Genomic DNA, 17234 nt, shown 5'->3' on the forward strand with positions numbered 1-17234 from the left:
GATGAAATGCATATACATGTTGAAAAATACATTGTCAAATGTTACATAAATTGTTCCTGTAACATACCAATATCCATCCATCCAACCATCCATTTTCTGATCCACTTATCCTCACAAGAGTTGCGGGGCATACCGGAGCCTATCCCAGCTGTCTTTGGGGGGCACCCTGAACTGGTTGCCAGCCAATCGCAGGGCACATAGACAAACAACCATTCACGCTCACACTCACACCTATTCAAATGATCAGGTGTGTTGCAGCAGCCAGAGACAGAAAACAAACATGACATCAATTTCCTATACTGTTTGCAGGGAGAGATGGAAAACAAGCAGGACATCAATTTCCCATACTATTTGCCCATAGCCCATCCCAGCTGACTCTGGACAAGATCCAGGGTTCGTTCTGCACTGGTCACCAGTCAATTGCAGGAAAAATAGAGTGCAGTGTTCCTTATGTTCACACCTACTGCTAATTTTGAAAAAAGAAAAACAACCGATGCGCACTCTGAGTTCCTCTTTAGGAGAAGGCTGCAGTGGATGTGAACACTCTAATTACCTAACTTCCCAGTTTCATTTGACATAAGGAAATTGTTTATGCATTCTTATGTTTTCTTTCGGTGCTGTACAGAGTGAATGAGAAAAAGAACCATTTTAAAATGCTGTTATTACAAAACAGTCGCGGTGCAACAACTATGTAATGTAAGAATTAAATAGAGAACTACTTTAGATGCAAATCCTAACTATTGAAAGTATGTTCTGAAGGAGAGCAGCTCTATACACAAAAGACGATTCAATATGATTCTTGAAACATGGGGCACGATGCCATTCAAGGATGTAACATTTTTTAAATGTAACGATTCCATTTGGTGGGATTCAGTGGGATTGTAGTTCAATTTAATATACTCCTTCCCAAATTTGTAAACAAAGGTGATGTCAGACTGTGCAGTCTACCAGATTAGAATGCAATCAAATGTCTGCTTATCAGTTTGCTCCCTCTAGTAATGTGAAACATGCCAGCAAATCCTTTGAATGGCTCACAAAAATATATTAATACATGAAGCACATGGTGTGGCCATGTCAGAGTCCAAACCTAGATTTTTTTTTAGATGCGTCATCTGGCTTTTCGGTTTTTAGCAATAACCTTGATTGAAGTGGGTTCCTAATGGATGATGATCATAAATATCTTTTGGACTAAGGTTAAGTCAGCAGTATTCTCCATGATGATGTAGGATAAGAAAAAAGATAGAGACAATTTTGGCTCAGTAAGTCTTTGCAGGGAGTTGAAGTTTATCCCTGTTTTTCTTTGAATTGCAACATCTCAAATAGTGGCGTGGGGGTTGGGTAGTAGTCGCTTCCTTTCGCTGTGCTGGCTGACTCTACAGTCACGTGGTATAGCTTCGTTCTGATGCTGCTGTTACTGGAAGGCTACGGTATAAAGGGGGTGATTAATGCTACACACAAGAGCTGGTTGAATGATGGAAAGGAATCCTTTCGCAGCAAGATGGATTGGAAATTGTATCACACTCCTTTAGCATAATAGTTATATAGGTTATACAATTTTTTTCTGTGTTTTTTCCTGCCATTGAGGTTGCGCAGTTGTACCGGTACTTTTTTTTTTGTGTGCAGACTGTGCAATATACATCTTCTTTACATTATTTGTAAATATTTCACACATGAAGACAAATAATATTTGGAATATGTTTACTTTGTGTAGACTATGACGCAAAACCAATTAAAATGCTGGTGATGACAACCAAATAGAAGCCACTTGGAATTACAAAATACAAAGGCAAAGCGGTTATTTTATATGGATATGGAAGTCAGTCACACATCAAATATAACTTGATTTATTGTAGTTCTTCCAAGTCCTATTCCTATTGGGCAATATTTGCAAAAGCCAGCCCTCATCAAAACGCATCCTCGTTGCTAGGCTTAAAATCTTTTGTCCCTGTCATTTACGCACTGAATAGGGTCGAAGATAGAGCAAGTCGGCGACGCTCGACAGCGGCAAACAAATGCCACTTGGCAAAATGTTCATCTTAATCATGTAATATTAGGTGAGGGGAACCCTTTGAGGGGAGCGGGCGCAGCGTGTCTTAAATGGGAAATTTGTTGGGCAACTGGCGATTCAAGGAGCCGAGCACCGTGGAAGAATGCGACTCGACGTGGGGGTCGGACTCGGAGAGCGACGAACCTGCGGCGGAAGACGACAGCGGCATCTCTGAGAGCGTGAGCCCGGCGGAGAGCGAGTGGCCCGCCGGAAACAATGGAGACTTGTCCCCGAAGGTACGGGGGGAGGTAGCTTTCGCTGGGTGGTCGCGAACAGAGCGGAGGAGTGGAGCGAAGGGGCTCCAAACACGTTTGGGGGCAGACCAAGGCATAAGAAAGGGCAAATTATCTTTCACCTCGACATTACGTAATTCTAAGATGACTCTTATTCTTGACAGCAATACTCCTATGTTGTGAACTTTAACCCATAACATATTCATATCTTATCTATTCGCTTCACGTAATGTTAAATAAAAACCAGCAGCACTTCCTTGTCGCTAATGAAGGCTGCATAACCCTATTACTGTATGACCGCCTCACATGACTACGAACTAGCTCCAAAACCGTTCACATTACAATTACAATACTGTACTGTATAGAACTAATCGTAACAGTAGTTGTGGCAGGCTACTTTTTTGTGATGGGATGCGGCCGTTTATTTCTTCAACTCTCAAGTGGATAGACTGACACCAATCAGACAGCATTATGATTGCCTGCACAAAATAAAGATACCCCATATTTGCTGTGGTCCAGAATACTCTTTCCTTGCAAAATTAATAATGCTCAGTTTTGGTTGACACGGTCAGAGGGAACTATAATTACAATTTGAAAACACATTTTCATTTTCCAATACAGTACATTTTCAGCATCATCTTTACATTGCCTCTTACACCATCACTTGGTGGAAGAGACATTTAAATGTCACCCAGCAAAATGTCTGTGCTGATTTGAAAGAAAAATGGCAGTAGGCCAAACAGTATAAAAATGACATTTCCTCAGCTCCTGTATTAGAAAACCACATCCACACGAGTTTTGGGCTTCCACACAAATGCTTTTTTTTTTTTTTTTTTCATTCAAGCTGCAACTTTCGAGAATTGGTCAGTTGTATGGCAACTATTTGGTCATATGTGAACAACATGAATGGGATTAGGGGGAGTTCATTGACCAAGAGAAGCTATATCACATGATCGAATTTTGAAGCATGCATGCTCATGAAGTGGCACCCTATGCAAAGGTCCTTACTAATAACATGGCTTCCAGGCAACACGCTGTCATAACAAGATTGGTGTTTCATGGGAATTTAGCTGGCGGCCCGGTAGTCCAGTGGTTAGCACGTCGACTTCACAGTGCAGAGGTACCGGGTTCGATTCCAGCTCCGGCCTCCCTGTGTGGAGTTTGCATGTTCTCCACGGGCCTGCGTGGGTTTTCTCCGGGTACTCCGGTTTCCTCCCACATTCCAAAAAACATGCGTGGCAGGCTGATTGAACGCTCTAAATTGTCCCTAGGTGTGAATGTGAGCGTGGATGGTTGTTCGTCTCTGTGTGCCCTGCGATTGGCTGGCAACCGATTCAGGGTGTCCCCCGCCTACTGCCCGAAGACAGCTGGGATAGGCTCCAGCACCCCCCGCGACCCTAGTGAGGATCAGGCGGTTCGGAAAATGGATGGATGGATGGATGGGAATTTAGCTCTCTAATTTTACTTCTTAAATGTTGCACCATGTCACAGTGATTCATTGACATTTTAGATATTTATTTTGGTATGGCACTCACTCATTGGATATTTAAATTATTAGATTTTAGTGTGTGTATTTAATATAACATATTTAAATGTATTATATTGAATATTTAAATTATTAGATTTTAGTGTGTGTATTTAATATAACATATTTAAATGTATTATATTAAATACACACACTAAAATCTAATAATTTAAATATCCAATGAGTGAGTGCCATACCAAAATAAATATCTAAAATGGTCAATGAATCACTGAGAGAGGTGGAGAGAGAAACATATTTAAATGTATTTCTCTCTTTCCCTCCCTATACACTATATCGATCGATCGATCGCTCTCTCTCTCTTGATAGATAGATAGATAGATAGATAGATAGATAGATAGATAGATAGATAGATAGATAGATAGATAGATAGATAGATAGATAGATTACCTTTGCTATAATGCTGAGCAGCAGTTTTAATGTTGGGATATCTTTATTTGAATAATAAAAATTGAGACAGATAAGCCAATTTGGACGCTCTCTTTTTGCCTTCTGAAAGCCGCAGTACAAAGCTTCTATCGCCCCCCTTGGCTGGAAATCGACATTACAACAACCGGGCAATCACTTTGCTGTGACGTCCGCTATTCCAAGCCCCCACATCCCAACTGTGCATTTCAAACATTTTTATTCTGTTTTGAATGCCAGCCAATGGGTAAAAAATATGGAGTCTTTGGAAGATGTAATTACTGTATAAAAACCTTCTGACAGAACCACAAAATAATAATGTTACTTCACTTTTTACAATTGAAAGACAAATGGGCACGCTCCAACTATTTCTGGGTAAAATGTGAAATTTCTGGTTTGTCATTTCCGGAAGATCATTTTCAGTGCGACAGCAAGTGTGGAGTGCGGGAATGTCGCCGCTGAACAAAAGTACAAATGATCAATTACACAAATACAGCAAGATGTTTGTGGAGCTGGTAGGCATAATCAGCATTTGTCAGCTCCTTTTATCTTGGCTTCAGTAAATAGATTATTTTGCTAGTCGACTAGTCATCGACAGTGATCGTGATTACTTGACGATTCGGATCATATTTAAATGGCGGCATATTGCACCAGCCAGCAGCTGCTCTTATATAACCATCATTAATTTACAGTTTGAATTCTTAAATTATGCACAAATTAACACATCCATCCATCCATTTTCTAATCCGCTTATCCTCATGAGAGTCACGGGCGTGCTGGAGTCTATCTTAGCTGTCTTCGGGCAGTAAGCAGGGGACATCCTGAACCGGTTGCCAGCCAATCGCAAGGCACACAGAGACGAACAACCATCCGCGCTCACGCTCACACTCACACCTAGGGACAATTCAAAGTTTTCACGAACCTACCATGCAGGTTTTTGGAACGTAGGAGGAAACCGGAGTACTCCTTGAAAGCCCACACAGGCAGGGAGAGATCATACAAACTCCACACAGGAAGGCCAGGGCCTGGATTTGAACACTTGAACTCTGCACTGTGGGGCGGATGTGCGAACCGGTCCTCCACTGTGTCATTGTATAGTCTAAGTACGTGTATAGTCAATTTAAAAATGGATCTGGATCAAGATGATTTTATTCCAGTCATTATTGCTTGCTTGACAATATTGCTCAATTTACAAGGCAATGGTAATGCGTCTATTACAGCCGGTTGACACTTGAATAAGATATCGCACCTCTCTCTTGGAAACTATATGACCTTGTTTTATATGATTCAATAGCATTTCTCTCTTTCTTCTTCCGGCAGCTGACTGATTCTCCAGAGTTTCTACCAAAGATGAAAAGGAGTTTTTACGCTGCCAGAGACTTGTACAAATACCGCCACTGCTATCCGGTAACTGCAGACACAAACAGTTATGTGCCAAAGACGTGGGTGAACTGGACTGAACTGTTGCGCAGTCTGTGGGGTTCTGCAACAAGTTTTCATAAGTGGGTGACAGTCAGCCACTAGTTTTGCTACGATTTCAACTTGCAAGCAAACGGCATCACAACGTTGCAGATTTAATCCAATCCAAAATGCTTTTTAGTCACACGAGATTTCACAACAAAAAGCATGCGGTATCACAATAACACTTACAGTGTTGTTTTTGGCATTGTAGATTTAGTCTTAGTTTTGGGGGAATTAATGTCTTTTAGTTTTAGTAACATTTTAGTATTTCTTATTCGTGACAGTTTGAGTCTAGTTTTCGTTGACGAAAACTCAAAAGGTTTTAAGCATACATGGTTTCCTTCTACCGAAAAAACTGTTGGATTGTATGTGTGTCAATTCACTTTACCTTACTATGCAGGCATGACCAATCAACATACTTGATGCATAATCTTACTGTTAAACAGGTTGAGCGTTTTCATGAAGTAACCAAACCACACATCTTCGACCACATGATGGGGCTGCGAATATTTAGCAATAAATGCTCCCACTGCGGTTTAGCAAGCATTAGACCTGCGTACAAGCACAGCAAAGCCCTGAAGAAAGTTCATGTGTTCCCTTTAAAGCCGGGTACATGTTTCCAGCAATGCTTACAGACAGTAAATGTTTGCACTCCCTCATCATTGTTTATAACCTTGAAACCAGAATGACAGCGGAGATTTAACTGAAGCTGGAGCTTCATCAAATTTTCGTCACTCCAATACTCTGCTTGTGGTCACAGATTTTCTGCTTTACTGCATCACTAAGCTGCACTTTGAAGCCGGATACAACAGTTGTGAGACGGTGAATGCGGAACCGGCACGAGTGCACACGCAGCGTCAATGCCAAGACCAAAATACATGGGCCAGAATACTGACTGTACTGGAAAAATTGAGATCGTCGGGTCACTTGTTAAAGATCAGGGATCAGCCAGAAAATTGTGATCGGTGCACCCTTAAAATATATACCAGTATATACAGTATACACACATGAATATGAGAGAGAGAGAGAGAGCGAGAGAGAGAGTTTATGACACAACCTTCCTCAAATTTTCGTACAGCGGTATTTGCGGCCACAGAAGAAATCATTACATTTTTGGTGAGAGTCTGCATAATGGTTCATCATCCTCGATGGACCATAAAGCTGCCTGAACAAACACAAGTACAACTCTACTTGTTTGATCTCACAGTTTGGCTTTGTCTGAGTTACACACTGGGTGTGCAGAGTGGGAATATAACAAAGTCGCTTTTGCCTCAGGTTTCTTTTTTGTTTTTTTCTTCTTTGGTGTATGTGTGTGTGCAGAATTACAAAAAGTCCCGGCAACCCAACGAGTACCGTAACCTACGTTTCTACCTTAACAAGATCCCACTTGTACCCGACGGTGAGCCAAAAACATAATCAAATACAGTATGTGTACAAGACCTTTTGCTTGTGTCGAGAGAAGAGAGTGAAGTGATTCCCCACTGATAGCTAAATGTCTGTCAGTTTATAGCTAGCGTACGTTGTCTCATTAGGTATCTACATCGAAGAAATTTTGACAAGGTGGAGAGGTGATTATGACAAGCTGGAGCACAATCACACCTACATTCAGTGGTAAGAAAGACATTGTATGTTGCCATGTATGGCACTATTGAAACGGTAACTCCCCAGAAAGGTTTGAGTGGATGGCATTATTCCTGATGTTCTGTACTTTATTGATGAACAATTTTGTTGTTGTGTTTTTTCTTCAACTGCTGGATGGAAGGCTGTTCCCATTACGAGAACAAGGGCTAAACTTCTACGCACATGAACTGACTCAGGATGAGATTAAAGTAAGACACACACAACTTCACTAACACTACACGGAACAGCTGTATGTCTACTGCAGGGGTGGCCAACCAGGCAGAGACTAAGAGCCAATTTTTTTTACTGTGTTAGTGCAAAGAGCCCCACACACACACACGACCATGCACTCGCACACATATGCATGCACACCACAACGAGCAACAGCCGGAGCGCCCAAACATAAATAAAACCTTAAGACACAAACACATAAATCGGGTTTTTTTTGCCCCCCATTTCCTCCTCCCACAGCTCACGGTCGACCTGGGACCAGTCTGCTGGCTCTCGGTTGATTGCGATCAACGTATTGGGCACCCCTGCCCTAAAAACAAAGGTAATTCGCTGACGAGCTTAGCACTTAGTGCCATTGTCTGCGGTGATTCAGTCATCTGATTGGTTGCCCTCTATGTCAATCAAGTAACAGGATCGATGATAGGCTGACATAGTACGTTCTGTGTATTAAGCACCGTTGTTTGAATGGCAGCGCCATTGCCGAAGCATTTTCGACAATTGTCGTGTGAAAGCCCAGGAGCCGCATGGAACCAGCCAAAGAGCTGCATGCGGCTCGCGAGCCGCGGGTTGGCCACCCCTGGTCTACAGCATAGGTGTCAGCAGAAAGCTCTGCAGGAGCCTGATAAACATCCAAGATCGGAGTCGGGCACATGTGGCCTCTAGTTTTGTCTTGCTCAAGAAATATAGCTTTTGCTGCAAAAAAAAACCAAGTCCCTCAAAATATTTCTCTGTGTTTGTGATTTAATGGCGATCATGAACATCACTACGACAGCCAGATACATGTAAATAGCCATTTTTAACCACTATTAATGTCTCCTTACAGGAATTCCAAAGCACTCGAGAAGCCAAGCGGAGGTTCTTGGCGGCTTATTCCCTGATGTTGGACTTCTACGGCATCAAACTACTCGATAAGAGCGGAAATGTTGCTCGTTCTTCCAACTGGCAGGAGCGCTTCCATCACCTTAACGAGTCAGTAAACAAATGATTTCTTACTTGCACATCATCGACACTGGTGGTGTGCAGTTCAGACGGTATATTTAACATTAGGTATGAATTTATCCGCAGATAGTGATTTAGACCCTACTGTTGAATTGCAGTAATGCATGTTGGTTACGTCTTTGCATGCCCTTTTGTACGCACTCCTCAGGGTCATAGAAATGGCCAAATTGTACACCCGCATCACCTCGCAGTGTGCAATGCTCGCTGCACACCATTTTGCAAAATCTCTACTACCTACGAGCTATGGATGGATAGCTAATAAGGGTAAACCTGATGCGACGGCAAAAGTTCGCTTTACATCCCATGTCAACAAAGCGCACGTCATTAATCATCGCCTCCACAGCGGCGAAAAAGCTGCACTTCTGTAATTAGTTATATGATGAAGACAAAGGGAAGCCGGGGAGAATGATAGGAAGCTATGCTAATTGCCAAGCTATTGAAATGTGGTGTCAAAACACCAAAATAAGCGTTCATGTGATTATTGCACTTGTGACATGGAACCGTGTTACAGCGGAGAGTGACTAACTTCGAACGGCAAACTATCCAACCACTTCAGTCACTGGGGTGAAAATAATACACACTAACAAAGACAGTTATGAAGACCGGAAATGATGGACGACGTGAGCGCATAACCCAGCTGAGAGGAAGAGGTATCCTCGGTAAAAGTGTATTAGTTACATAATAAATATGAAAGACAGAAAAATGCAGCCTCGGCCTTCCTGTGTGGAGTTGGCATGTTCTCCCCGTGACTACGTGGGTTTTCTCCAGGTAATTCCTCCCACATCCCAAAAACATGAGTGGCAGGTTAATGGAACACTCACTGGTAAATGTAAGCACGGATGGTTGTTCATCTCAGTATGCCCTGCGATTGGCTGGCAACCAGTTCAGGGGATATCCCGCCTACTGCCCAAAGGCAGCTGGGAATTACCAGATTTTTTTCGCGGACTGGCAAAAGGAACTTGTTGAAGTATATTCCCGTACGATGTTCCACTGCAAAAAAGTACCGGTATTTATTCTTACTTTTTTTAATTTGTTTGTGCGAACTGGTGGTTGGGGTACCACTGATCTATACAATCTGAGTGCACTTCTGGGGAGTGTATGTACTGTATTGGCCCGAATATAAGACGGCCCTGATTATAAGACGACCCCCTCTTTTTCAAGACTCAAGTTTGAAAAAAGACTTTTTGAACACCAAATACATTTTTATACAGAAAATAATAATTGAAATGGAAATTACATCATAACCTCTCAGCTGCTGGTTAACCTGGCCGATCTTCGACCCACTTTTCTCCAGATTGTCGCTACGTTTCTCCATTTTCTGTTATCTCTTCTATTATTTTCTGCTCTTTTCTTTCTTACCGCTATTTTTATTTTACTTCTTCGTGCTACCGCTATTTTTATTTTACTTCTTCGTGCTACCGCTATTTTTATTTTTATTCTTCGTGACAGGGGTTCACTTTGGCCTGGGGAGTCAAGTTCAGCATTCGCTTCAATGATATCTGGCGCTATCTAGCGTCGTGAATACGTATAATGTCTAGACCGCGAATAGACGACCCCCACTTTTTCAGTCTTATTTCAATGCAAAAAACACCGTCTTATATTCGGGCCAATGCGGTGCTATGCTACTGTCTTTAGCGGAAACACTTTTTGCGTCACATGAACTAATTTTCACTAATGTGTTATTTTGTGAAGGTCACAGCACAACTACCTGCGCATCACTCGCATTCTGAAGTCGCTGGGCGAGTTCGGCTACGAAGCCTTCAAAGCTCCATTGGTCCGCCTGTTCTTGGAGGAGTCGCTACATCGCAACACGCTTCCCAACATGCAGCACAGCATACTGGAATACTTCGTATACACCATCCGTCGGCCAGCCGCCCGCAGACACCTGCTGCGCTACGCCCGCCAGCACTACAAGCCTGCTCACGCCTTCCTCTGGGGTCCGCCACCTAAGAGGTCCAAACCCAAAAGTGGAGATGTTGGTGCTAGTGTGGGGGCTGGGAGCAGTGGGATCCGAGCTCCTGCTCCCACACCTGAACCACAGAGGAGAGGGGGGGAGACGAGCTTCATCCCTGCCTCTGGATGTAGCGGGACACTTGTGTCTTACCACGATGCCACAGTTTGCCAGGATGCGGATGCAGAGAGCCTGAATGCATACACACCGCTGGGCTCCAGCATGGATGGACCAGAGGGAGTATTTATGATGATGCTGGAGAGGAATAATTACAGTGAGCCTGTTCCTTTGTAAGATGCCAGTTGTCTCCTTTGACTGAAACTGGCTTTTAAGAGTAAAGTAGACATATTCACGTGAAGAAAACTATGCTTGTTGTTGAGGTTTTTAGGACCCTATACAATAGGAAAGTAAATTAAGGCAAAACAGTTTATTGTATTACTTGTTGTTAGCGTAAAAAATCTTAAGGGCTAAACATATATTAGCTGTTGATTCATTTTAGCCAGGGTTGCCCAACCTTTTTTGACCGAAGATCGACTTTTCAAGCCAACCAACTTTCGCGATCGGTCATCACCGCATGGGCACGCATACACATGTGCACGCGCACACGCCATTCCTTACCAGTGCCATCGATGAACTGTAGACGAACAAACTGAATCAGAAAAAAAAAAAGAAAAACGCAACATCTCTGATTGCAAGCTGCAATTGCAGACTGTTGACCGCGAACAACTTCCGGAGAGGGAGGTCACGCGCCACCGTCGGTTAAAGGTGACCTGCTTTTTTTAGATTATTTTTTACTTTTTTGTGAAAGTGATAGGATACTTAGGGTGCAGTGTAAACTTGCACAAAAATATATAATATCAATAACACGAACACAAACACACAAATCCCCCCCGCCCCCCCACCCCCAAATCGACTAGTTGGGCACCCCTGATTTAAGCTAAGCGAGAGATAGTTGGCTAGGGCAGGACAAGAAAACAAGACCACACGTGGGACTAAATACCCAAACCATGTGAAACGGTTGAGGCACAAATCAGGGACATTTGAACACAAGACTAAAGATGGCCTTTTATTTGTGTGGGTTGGAGTATTAGCCAACATGGTTACTGATGTTTTGGGGCACTTGAGAGGCAGATGCTTGTCATGCTGATCCACAGTTAATCAAACCCCGAAAGTGGAGCCACAGTAGGATGACAGCCCAAAAGGGTGAAAATTAAATACGTCAAAAAACAACATTTTCAAACAACAGACAAATCCAAAATACAGCCAGGGAATTGTAAAATAAGCTATTATTATTTTGAAATATGTTCTCAGTATTCTTTAATATCAAATTCTTGTCATTTTATTATAATTAAATATGACCGTGTCAAGGACCAGACAATTGCCAATTACTTAACTGTGATTGTGCTGAAAAATGACAAGATGAATTAAAAAGGCCATTGTGGAAAAATGACATTTTAAAAGAAAAATTGACTATGTGAAAAAACGTTTTTTGGTCAAAAAACCTTGGAAAATAAAAGTTATTTAAAAATTGAGATATTTAATTGCCATAAATTATAGTAATTACATATTAAAGAAGAATAAGAAGATATTTTATAATGTTTTGCAATATATTTGTCTGTTATTTATCAAAATGTTGCTTTGATTCGTTTCACTTCGACTCTTGTGGACTCCCACATTATAGGACCCAAGATGAAGCCTACTTTGTATAACAATGTGAGATTTCAGGGAGAACCTTTCTATGACTACTTTTCAAACTCAGTCAAACAACAAAAAAGATCATGCAGAGTAGTTTAGGATCACATAGCAATACTTAATCAATTATACATATTGTAGAGTAACGGCAAATTCAGGTTCTGTCCCTGTAAAAATAGTAAGTGCAAGTTGAATCATACAAATTGAAATGCTCCTTTTAAAGATAATTGCATAGCTTCTGCAAAGACATTAATGTGACTCACTAGTGTTTTGTAGATTTTTAAGATGGGCCATGCATTTTACTACTGTCTTTCGGAAAAAAAAATGACGCAATAAATAACTGCAGGTTAATGATACAAAAAATGGCCACACTTCATGTGATTTAAAAGACATTCTGCGTTCCAGTCTTGATGAACCTAAAGCTGTTCGTATTTCTGCAACATGAAATTTTTAGTGCCTGGCTGATAGGATCTACTCGTGTTATTGTGATTGACAATAGTAGCTTGGTAAATGTGTTACAAATGACAATGATATACATCTTAAACTATTCGTAAATCCTATTCACCTAATAAACAATCAAGTGTGAGCCATCAAAGTTATACACATTAACAGTTTATAGATCTTTAATCATTTGTAAAGTGTGCTGTACAGTATCTCCAAATATTAATTCAGAACACGTTCATCAATAGTGTTTGTTTTGTCAAATGGTATACTATATGATATATCTTTTTTGCCTGAAAAGAAAACAAACGAGTCTGCTACCAAGAGAGTTTCCAGTGTACATTCAAAATCTATACAATAATACTTAACATGTGACTGCAGGTGCTGTACTCCGATGCAATTTCGTGCTACATTAAAAATAAAATAGATACACAAATAGTCATATCATTAAGAATAGAAGTCATATGATTTCCAAGAATGAATTATTACTATGAGAGAATAAAGATATAGATTGAGAATAACCAATGAGAAGTACCGGTATTGAAAATCCTTTCAAGTTAAAGTTGAGTCTGTTTGACAAGCAGTGAAACTTGACAATGTTTTGGTACATCAAGACCAATGTTCCCTCTCAGCTGCGCACGTGAGCAATTGCACACTGCTCTCACCTATGCGCAGATGTTCCATATCTGCATTCAATTGAGCATTTCCACCTGAGTTCAAATCTACAAACAGGACACCACACCATTCCCACTTGCCTTACAGTTTCTGTAGGGCGACAGAGGGTACAAACTCCAGTGGTGTACTGTAGTTTGAAACATACCCTGACATATACACTCACATTCACCATTGAAGAGAAACTGCATGCGAAACGTGACCACTCCATTCAGTCAAGTCAAGTTACATTTATTTATATAGCCCTGAATCACAAACAGGCTCAAAGGGCTTTACGTGTCCAAGGTTGACAACTATTGCCCTGACCTTAACCCCCAAGAGGTGCAAAAACCCCCATCTGGGGACACTTAAGAAACCTTGAGAAGGGGCCGCAGATGGGAGAATCCCCCTTCCAGGAAGACCCGGCTGCAATAGATGCTGAGTGGGCAACATGTGACACAATATTGTACTATACTGTACATTGTTAGTTAGAATGATATAAAAATCCATTGAACAAGATGAAGTCCAAGCATGGGCACAGTTTTCGAGCCCCTGAAATGAAGCGCTTTCGCACCTTTGAGAGGTCAAGTGACTCGAATATTTTTTTGTGTTTTATTGAATGACATTTTTTCCATTATTTTTGAATGGACAATGTAGCGGTTGGAACAGTGGCAGACTGAATAGCACGTCCACCTCTCAATGCAAAGGTGCCCCCGGGTGTACCCAGATGTGATTATGAGTGCAAATAGTTATTTGTCGTGTGATTGTCTAGCAACCAGTTTAGGGTGTACCAGGGCCTACTGCCCGAAGGCAGCACGCCCACATAGCCACATCATGTAACTTATGATCTTCCGTTTTGGCTGCCGTATGCATGTCTGATGTTGCTCACTATCGGCCAAGGAATGGGAGTTTGTGTGAATGCTCAGACGCATGCAAACTTAGAGGGAACGTTGATCAAGACCATTGTCACGACAGGAGTCGTTCAAAGTTATTGTGCAAAACATTTGTGACACATTAAACCCACCTCTTTTGATGCATTTCATCAACCATCAACAAGGAGGGTTTGAGCACATTTTTCACGGAAGCACCCAATTAGTATCTGGCAAGTTTATTAATTTTTTCGGTCTGGCCCTTTGTAAGGTAGCAATAAAGGTTTGCAGAACATGTGACATTCAAATATGGCTGCCTGTGTCACCTGAAAGCCTTCGGTACCAAACTGGCTGCAAATAACAGGCCTTGGTGGAATGATGTAGGGTGTGCTGAACTTTTTTGATAATCTTTGTCTTCCTGTTAAAAGCGCAGTAAGGTTTCGTCACATTGCTGTTCTGCTGTAGAGACTGCTGTAAATAATAGTGCAACGTATACATTATATACTGCATATGAATTAATATATTTACATTTCAAGGATGGATATGCAAAGGCAGTTGAACCTTTTCATGCACCCTATAACCTGATAACATGATAAGCTGTCCACTGTAGTAACCACTGTCCCTGAGAGGGTTAAAGCAAGGCGATATGACAAACAGACTGTGAGCACTATGAGCCCATAAATGTGAGTCTTTAATACTCTATTGTAGTGGTATGAACATCGTAATTGTCATTTTTTGTATTTGTTTGAGTGAGCAGCGCCTTACACTCGACTGATACTAGTGTTATACATCAGCCTCTATTGAGTATTTCAATGTAATCGTGTATAAGGTTAGGGTCATCACTTTTGGTGGGTTTTATGAGAAATATGAGAGAGCACCACTGAAAGCCTGTCTTTTACTCAGCCACAACAGGCCTTAGCATCACACCGCTTTCAAATATTTGGCAGATGCTTGCGTTTGTTTAGATGAAACGCCCTCATTGACTTCCCGACGTATTCTTCCTTCTGGCTGACTAGGTTGTTCCACAGCCATGTATTTGATAAAATTGTAAAACAAACATTTCAGGTAAAATATGTGCTCACATGGGCTAAACTAATTGACTTTTTCGCATACTGTATGTATTATCTATATACAGAATGTGGATATGCCAGTGTGTGTAACTGAGACTATTAAGTGCCTCTTTTGTATTTTATTGGTGTGTGTGTGTGTGTGTATATATATATATATATATATATATATATATATATCTTGCATCTGTGTGTATTCAGAATGAGTACCGGTAATTGGATTAAATAAAGAAATATATCTCATAATCTTTGACGAAGCCTGGAGGAAACATCTTGGTGTAGTTTGTAATGGGCTCATTATATCAATATGATTCCATGTTTCACTATCGTTACATTAGTACTTCCTGAATTTTACAGTGTTAAGAAGCCTATGTAGGGTACAATAACTCAAAATGTATGTGCACAATCTGAAATAAAATATTGGCCTTGTGGTTGTGAATTTAGTCTGTATTTAACAAAAGTAGCCTTGAATATTTAAAAACTTTTACAAACCTGCATTGTTTTATTTCAAATCCATCGTGTTGGTTTGCAAAGGAAAATGCATGAAAGGTCAACATTTTGCAAATCTGACCTAACTCCTATAATTCCATTGCATTAGAATTATTTCATGATATTTTGTATTCAGTAGATTGAACATACTGTCCACTTGGTTTATGTGTGCTGGTTCCCAGACATCATTTATGTGTGTGTGCATGTTTGTGGAAGAAAATGCCATGTCTCCCTAAATTGACACTTTCTTCTCAAAGGTTGCCCAACAACAGATGGCATCTCCATGTGCTTCCTGTCTTCTTGTCCTTTTTTTTCTTGCCAGTACACTGTGCTCCACACTGCTGCACCTTAAGCAGTTATTTTACAAGAATTCTTTTTACTCCCAGTCCTTCATGGTAGCTCAGGAGAAAATAACCTCAACACAAGTTGGTTTACGTGTGTTTACCTTTGCAGCCCATTTGTCCCCTCTGTGGTAGAAAAAGAGACACAGAGAGAGAGAGAGAGACAGAGAGAATCTTAAGTCGGCTTTACTGATCGTGTGTCTCGAAATCGGTCGATCTGTAGCATTTTACGCAAAATCGGAGATCGACTGTATTGTCAGATTTTGCGCAGTCTATGCATGACGTCATTGATCAGATCCGCGAAATAAGACATGACAGCAAACACAACCTCATTCGCTCCAGTATCGCCATGTGCTGTGAGTCCGAAAGCGACCGTATTTTCCACACTAAAAGGCGCACTGGATTATGAGGCGCACCTTCAATGAATGGCCTATTTTGTAATTTTTTTCATATATTGGACGCACCGGATTATAAAACGCAATCTACAATGCATCCACTAGATAGAACTACGCTCAAGGAAATGCAAACAGAAGGATCAGATGTCAGTAAAATGTAGGAGACTGGACTGTCTCAGAAGTGTTTGCTATTTATTCCTTTGTTGTGTATTCAGAAACGAGGAAATCACAACATTAATTCTGTAGGGTGGCTATAGAACTTATTTTGCGATTTCCTCGCTTGATTTTCTGCTTTGAAGCATTATTTTCAATTTTGTAGTTTCATTGAGCGGCCCGGTAGTCCAGTGGTTAGCACGTCGGCTTCACAGTGCAGAGGTACCGGGTTCAATTCCAGCTCCGGCCTCCCTGCGTGGAGTTTGCATGTTCTCCCCGGGCCTGCGTGGGTTTTCTCCGGGTGCTCCGGTTTCCTCCCACATTCCAAAAACATGTATGGCAGGCTGATTGGGCGCTCTAAATTGTCCCTCGGTGTGAGTGTGGGCGTGGATGGTTGTTCGTCTCTGTGTGCCCTGCGATTGGCTGGCAACTGATTCAGGGTGTCCCCCGCCTACTGCCCGAAGGCGGCTGGGATAGGCTCCAGCACCCCCCGCGACCCTAGTGAGGATCAAGCGGTTCGGAAAATGGATGGATGGATAGTTTCATTGAAGCAATCGTTAATTTATGTTTTTTGGAGGCGGCCATGAACGCCTCTCGAGTGGAACGGAAGAAGAGAAGGCATGGAGACGGACCAAGACGTAGCTGT

At 41.6% G+C, this 17234-nt stretch overlaps 1 protein-coding gene across 1 annotated transcript; it reads left to right on the forward strand.

Annotated features, from left to right (window-relative positions):
* The first annotated feature begins 1967 nt into the window (after positions 1–1967).
* Positions 1968–15641, forward strand: ogfrl1 (opioid growth factor receptor-like 1). Its single transcript, XM_086122323.1, has 7 exons — positions 1968–2283; positions 5549–5635; positions 7010–7088; positions 7222–7300; positions 7452–7518; positions 8364–8509; positions 10232–15641. Exons 1-7 carry the CDS (start codon positions 2098–2100, stop codon positions 10782–10784), a joined length of 1197 nt encoding a protein of 398 aa, XP_085978449.1. The 5' UTR covers positions 1968–2097; the 3' UTR covers positions 10785–15641.
* The last annotated feature ends 1593 nt before the right edge of the window (positions 15642–17234 follow it).

This window comes from Hippocampus guttulatus, chromosome 10 (genome assembly GCF_054856545.1).
Source record: "Hippocampus guttulatus isolate MCC_2025c chromosome 10, RoL_Hgut_1.0, whole genome shotgun sequence".
NCBI lineage: Eukaryota > Metazoa > Chordata > Actinopteri > Syngnathiformes > Syngnathidae > Hippocampus > Hippocampus guttulatus.